General features: G+C 40.4%; 1 protein-coding gene across 2 annotated transcripts; it reads left to right on the forward strand.

Annotated features, from left to right (window-relative positions):
* The first annotated feature begins 1,163 nt into the window (after window positions 1-1,163).
* Window positions 1,164-6,321, forward strand: LOC133857216 (TOM1-like protein 2). 2 transcript variants are annotated; one of them, XM_062292397.1, is made up of 4 exons: window positions 1,164-1,273; window positions 1,473-2,007; window positions 3,889-4,170; window positions 5,661-6,321. In XM_062292397.1, exons 2-4 carry the CDS (start codon window positions 1,513-1,515, stop codon window positions 6,093-6,095), a joined length of 1,212 nt encoding a protein of 403 aa, XP_062148381.1. In that variant the 5' UTR covers window positions 1,164-1,273; window positions 1,473-1,512; the 3' UTR covers window positions 6,096-6,321. The 2 variants fall into 2 exon arrangements, with proteins under 2 accessions (XP_062148381.1, XP_062148382.1); XM_062292398.1 differs by having other exon boundaries at window positions 1,497-2,007.
* Window positions 6,322-6,512: the final 191 nt, after the last annotated feature.

The raw sequence follows: 6,512 nt of genomic DNA on the forward strand, positions 1-6,512 counted from the left end.
CAAAATTATATTCTTCTTATTTACACGCACGTTTGATATCTGACTGGTCGAATCCGGCAATAGTCGGTCGTTTGAAAATAGGCAGCACCGGAATCCGGCATCATCAAGTCACTGGAATAATACTGGAGTCGGAATCCGACCACCGGAATTCTGCCGACTGCCGGAATCCGGTCGCCGGAAAACAGTCGGCCGCCGGAATCCGGCAACTGCGCCGAATGCCGGCGGAATCTGGCCGGAATCCGGTCTTGGACAGAATCCGGCCGGAATCCGGCCTGATTTGACCGGATCCGGACACTTATCCGGCCGGATCAGGCCAAAATGGCCGGAATCCGGCCTGATCTGACCGGATCCGGACACTGATCCGGCCGGATCTGGCCAAAATGGCCGGGATCCGGCCGGATATGACCGGATCCGGACACTGATCCGGTCGGATCTGACCGGATCCAGCTATTGATCCGGCCGGATCTGGCCAAAGTGGCCGGAATCCGGCCGGATCTGACCGGATCCGGCCACTGATCCTGCCGAGATCCGGCCAAAATGGCAGGATCCGGCCGAATCCGACCGGGCCCGGAGGTGTCCTGCCGGAATCCGGCAATTTTGGCCGGATCCGGCCAAACATGCTTGCCGGATTCCGGCGACGGCGACATTTGCATTTTCACTTTTCGTAATTTTTTCGTGCGAACCAAACGCCGAAAAATATTTTCGAGAAAATAATTTCTTTTGAAATTGATTTCGTCGAAAATATTTTACGACGGAAAACATTTTACGTCGAAACAAACGGAGCATTCGTCGAAAATATTTTACGACGGAAAACATTTTACGTCGAAACAAACGGAGCATCAGTGGATTCGCCTATTAATGTCATGTGTACGGTCGATATCTTATTCCATTATAATCAATGAATAACCGCATGGTCATATTGTACCTATACGCGGGGTTCGGCAAAGAGATCCCCTTTCCCCATATTTCTTCATCTTTTGTGGGAAGGCCATGAGTTATTTATTACACCAAACCATATAATTAACCGTCGATGCCTAGCGGCGAGCCGTTGATCCCTCAAGAACATTACCATAAAACTTACAAAACGGCAGGTCGCGGACGTGACGGCCCTCTCCGTGTGCTGGATAAAGGTCAAGTGGACCCACCACAATCCACGAGGCGGCATTCCAAGCCACGGGTATCTCAGTTTTGAGTCTTTGACTATTCTATATCTATCTCTCTCTCTCTCAAAAACCCAATGAAAAACAAAAATAAAAGAACAATCTGAGCCAAGGTTTTTCGAATTCTTGATCGTATTGTTGAATTTTTCTCGTTGCTTTGAATTTTCGGATTTGTTTTTTATACTTTGTAGTTTGACTTTTCTCGGTAGCCAATCAGTGAAAAACCGTTATGGATTAGAGAATGAAAACTAATTCGCTAGCTTAGGCTCAGCTCTCATTTACAAAAGAAATTTACGTTTCTTTCCGTTTCAGGTTCATTTGCTTTGATTTTCTCAGCAGCCAAACAGGGACAATGGACAAGTTGAAGCTAGCTCAATTGGGCGAGCGTTTGAAGACGGGAGGAGCTCAAATGGGCAGAATGGTGACCGGCAAAGTGAAGGAGATCCTCCAGACCCCAACGCCGGAGTCGAGGATGGTGGACGAGGCCACGTTGGAGACGATGGAGGAGCCCAACTGGGGGACGAACCTGCGGATATGCAAGATGATCAACGGCGAGGAGCTGAGCGGGACGGAGATCGTGAGGGCGATCAAGAAGAAGATCGCCGGCGGGGGGAAGAGTGCGGAGAGGAGCCAGAAGCTGAGCCTGGACTTGCTGGAGGCTTGCGCCATGAACTGCGAAAAGGTGTTCTCGGAGGTGGCGTCGGAGAAGGTGTTGGATGAGATGATGAAGATGATCGATAATCCGCTGACGGTTACGGGGAACAGGAAGAGAGCAATGGATTTGATTAGGGCTTGGGGAGAGTCCGAGGACCTCGCTTATCTGCCCGTGTTTCGCCAGACTTACATGGTGAGCACCTCGATATCTCTGTGTGTTTGAGATTGTCATTAGTTTTGTAGATTAATATTCGCTTGGAGTTCTTGAAATATAAATTTTGCTTAAATGGTTCAGATTTTCTCATCTCATCATTTACTACCTCTAAAAGATGCTTAACTTTTACGCTGAGAAGGTAACCTAGAAAGTCTGAAGGATCCTAATCTTATTTTGTTGTATTATTTTCCATTCTGTTTACGTTTTAGGGTTTGATTATCTTGTATGTTTCTTGTTGTTAATCTATAATTTGTTTGAAATATTATAACGTGACCCGTGCGAGTGAAGTTATCAATTAAAAAGTGAGTGTCTGATGGACCTTTGTTAACAACGAATTCCAGCAAAAGAACAAGATATCTAAGTACTGTGCAATGAGACACGAGTTGGAATTATTGAAGATTTTCTTTTGTAAGTAATTAAGATATCACTAAGATCGTAAGGCGGCCTCAAGGACACAAGAAGTATACAAGAGAAAACATTTGGCTAGAAGGAAAAAGAAAAAAGAACAAGAAAATTATGAAAACTTAGAACCAACGGAGAAATATAAGCAATTGTCCATAGATAAAGAGTATTGAAGAAAAAAGACTTAAGTTCCTCCATCGTCCTCTTGAAGAAATATTGAGGAATTTAAAAGTTAAGTCAAGGGCACTACTGCAATCATAGTGAACAGAAGATGTTTCGAGCAGTAATAAATAAAATTACTCATCTTCGAGGTTGGTGTTGTGTTTGAGTGGGACAAAATCTTGCCCTTTCTTATTTATCCCATGTCTCTGAGTTCTTTTAATATAAACTTCTTTTTAGTCCATTCTTTATGGATTGTTTGTGCATGCTGTACTTAACAATGGTAGGTGACTCCTAGGTATAAGTGTAGGTAGAGATGCGCTCGAAGTACTGAGTGTCTATCCTAGTACTGCCATGCGGGAACCTAGACAGGAAATGCACAATATTGTTGGAATGTTTGGTATTTATATACTAAACATATGGAAAATTTTCGACTTTCAAACTAATCTCAAATTTGAACTGGTAATATTTCAATGAGTACAGAAATTATGATTTTGATGTGTTAGTTTGTGATAGCAACGATAGATCAGTGAGATTAAAGGCACCTCTGAAATAGTTTGAGCCTTGGGTGCTATCTTTTAGCAAAGAGGAATTGCCTGATTGCATTCATAGGGTATGATTAGATGATGACTGTTAATTTATGCACTCAGCCATAGTTTCAAGTATATCTTGACGTGAAACGTTATTTGAGAAGCAAATGTGACTTCATTGAGTTTTTCCTGGTGATTCTATGACCTTTTAACTGGAAAGCCATGTTCCATCCATCAGATGCTTCCAGTGGCCTGCATCTTTTCCACCAAAATCTCTTCAGGGAAGTTTCTGAAGTGGGCCAACCTGATCTATCTGGCTAAGTATTCAGTTAAAAACCAAGGCAAAAGTGCTCTGAAATTGGGTACATTTAGTGCTTTTTTAGATCACAGCTGGACTGCTGGACAGGTCCCACATTCTTAACGGAGACAATTGAAGTATGTGGTTTAGCTTATTTTCAGTTGACTGGGATTTTAAAACTATTGAACTCTTTTATTTTCTTCTTTCCCCCCTTTTCGTAAGAAAAGGAATTTGAAGTTCAAAATAAACATGGTAAACAGGACCCAAAATGTGTTGGTCTCAGCTTGTTGAGAGTATAAAGTTAAGTTCAACTTGGTTTTACTCATTAATAATAGTGCCTTTTGGTTTATTGTGTTTAGTGCTGTCTGAATGTAATGAATCTTGGCACTTTGTTTTATAGCATGCCCAGTCTCATGTATCTGAAGGAACTGATGTCCTGTTATAATGTTATTGTTCTGGATGTTATGACAGAGCTTGAAAGGAAGAGGCATACCACCTCCACTAGTACAAGAAGGGAATTCGCCCCCAATGGAGTATTCCTTGGAGTCATATGTTCATCAACAGCCTTTGTCTCCACCTGGAACATACCCTATTCCTGACACAGGAATGCATGATACAGATGGTACTGCATTCCCCTTGAATTATAGAAACCTATCGGTTGAAGAAAAGAAAGAATATCTTGTTATAACTCGAAACAGTCTTGAACTACTCTCCAGCATATTGGATGCTGAAACGGAGCCAAAACCTTTGAAGGTACTTCTATGACTTATAACAACAAAGCAGTACTTATCAAAAAAAAAAAAAAAAAAAAACAACAAAGCAGTACTCATTGATAAGTAGATTTCCCATTTTATTCAAAATTTCTGTAGTTTTTGCATGTTGACATGTTCCTCCTATCTAGCATCAAATTGTATAACTTCATATAAATGCATAATTCTATGTTACCACACTCCGGGGAGATCCTGTTCCACTGTATATCTAAATATAACCATGTTAATACAGATTGCAGTCTTTTTAGTAGTTGGTTATAACCAAACAGATTATTATGATATGTTTTGACAACCGGACTAGGGAACTTGCTGATTATTGTGATTGGGATTTGACTTGGGTGCTCCAGGAAAAACTATAGGAGATCTCCTGTAAAAAGACCAACGGTCCAGATTTAATCCCTATCTCTTTTTCATGGAAAACCGATTCAAACAAAACACTGTATATCTCTTTACCTTAAAAGGGAAAGCACAAAGATCACTAGCTTCTTCAAAGAATTGATCAAGATCAAATAATAGCAGATGGGTAAGGGAGCAAATACTAAAAAGGGTGATGATGAATAGTATATACTTGTATTATAGAGCCACAAACACAGTGAAAAGAGCTGGTTCTAGATTTTGTAAGGAATATAATATAGGGGTATTCTAGGAAGATATAATATAGGGGTAAATAGGTAAATTAGTTAGAGAGAATTAGTTAGAATATGGTTCTAGAAGATGCTTTGGTTAGTTATTTAGAGTCTATAAAAGGGAACCAAATATGTAATGAAAGGATATGAAAATGAATATTGATGAGAATCATTTTTTGGAGAGCTTAAGCCTCTTGAAGTGCCTTGGAGAGATTGGGCCTCTCTAAGTGCCCGTAGTTACTGTTACTATCCATTTCAATCTTCATCTTCTTCCCTAAGTCCTCTTGCTTTGCTACAATTTCCATGCCATACAAGAAAAGCACATAACAGATTTTCTGTCTTTAAAGAAATAAAAATCTAATTGGTGCAGGATCAATGTCCTTATTTCTGATTTTTTTTTTTTTGCAAATTCCCAGGTGGAAAACAATTTTACCCTAATCCAATATTATCCATTCCTTTTATTTTTCGCAATCTCATCCTCATCATTTTAAGCTTTTTTCTGTGTCCGCCCCCCTTATACATTGAAGGTAAAGAGATATACGTTAAAGAAGAAAGATTCGTACCTTGAATCGGTTTTCCGAAGGAGAGAAGTATTGAATCTGGACCATTAATTTTTTTTTAACAGGAAATCTCGTGTAGTTTTTTTCACAGCAATGAAGCCGAATCCAATGTGATAGTGCATGTTTATACGTTTTCATTAGTTGGATGCATGGTGATAAACATGCTGTGTAGTTTTTGACTTTCCCCTGTAATCTAGTTGCTGTGTAATTTCTTACCTTATTCCCCAGATATGTGTATAGACAGAAGATAAAAATGAGTACTGATAGAAGTTCTTGTGCTATTGCAGGAAGATCTTACAATGAACATGTTGGAGAGGTGCAAGCAGTCACAGCCTGCCGTTAAGGGGATCATAGAAAGCACTACTGATGATGAAGGGATGCTCTTTGAGGCCTTATATCTTCACGATGAGCTTCAACAAGTAATCTCCAAGTATGAGCAGTTGGAAGTTACTCAAAAGTCCGGTGGACAACAGCCTGAAAACTCTGACCCTATCAAGTATGAGCAGCTGGAAGCTACTCAAAAGTCTGGAGGAGAACTGCCTGAGACCTCTGATGCCTCTAAGTGTGAGGAACTAGAAGCTGCTAAAAAGCTTGGAGAAAACCTGCCACTGCCAGAAAATGCGCCTGAGGCCAAATCACCTACTCTGAGTGAAAACAACTTGGTGGATTCCCCAAAAGGAGACGATGCTGAATCCAGCCACGAGAAGAAAAAAGGTGATTAAGGAAGGTGGTTAGCTCCTTTTTTGTGCCAATGACTCGAGCATCCGAGTATTGTACTTTGATTAGGAGTAGTAAAATCTAATTTAGGTTATTGTATTTAATGTTTCCCTGAACATAGAAGTGTCCGCGGAACGGTTTGTCTTTGGCCTTTTTGACTGTATATCTTGTTTGGGATCTTTCTAGTTTCTTCTCCGTAATGCTAAATAACAGTCAATTATCTTGGCCGGCGATTTCGCATATCAAAAATTTATTTTTAAAAACCTTAATCTCATAAGGTGTCTTATTTAGAAGTGCGTTTTTCAAATTACACGTTATTTTTTTAGTCAAAACGTAAACCTAAACAAACTCTTAATCAATCAGGGCTTTTTCGTGGTCACTAGCATCTCGTTTTCTGTCGCCTTTTTGTTCTATTGCAATAC

Source organism: Alnus glutinosa, chromosome 14 (assembly GCF_958979055.1).
Source record: "Alnus glutinosa chromosome 14, dhAlnGlut1.1, whole genome shotgun sequence".
Classification (NCBI taxonomy): domain Eukaryota; kingdom Viridiplantae; phylum Streptophyta; class Magnoliopsida; order Fagales; family Betulaceae; genus Alnus; species Alnus glutinosa.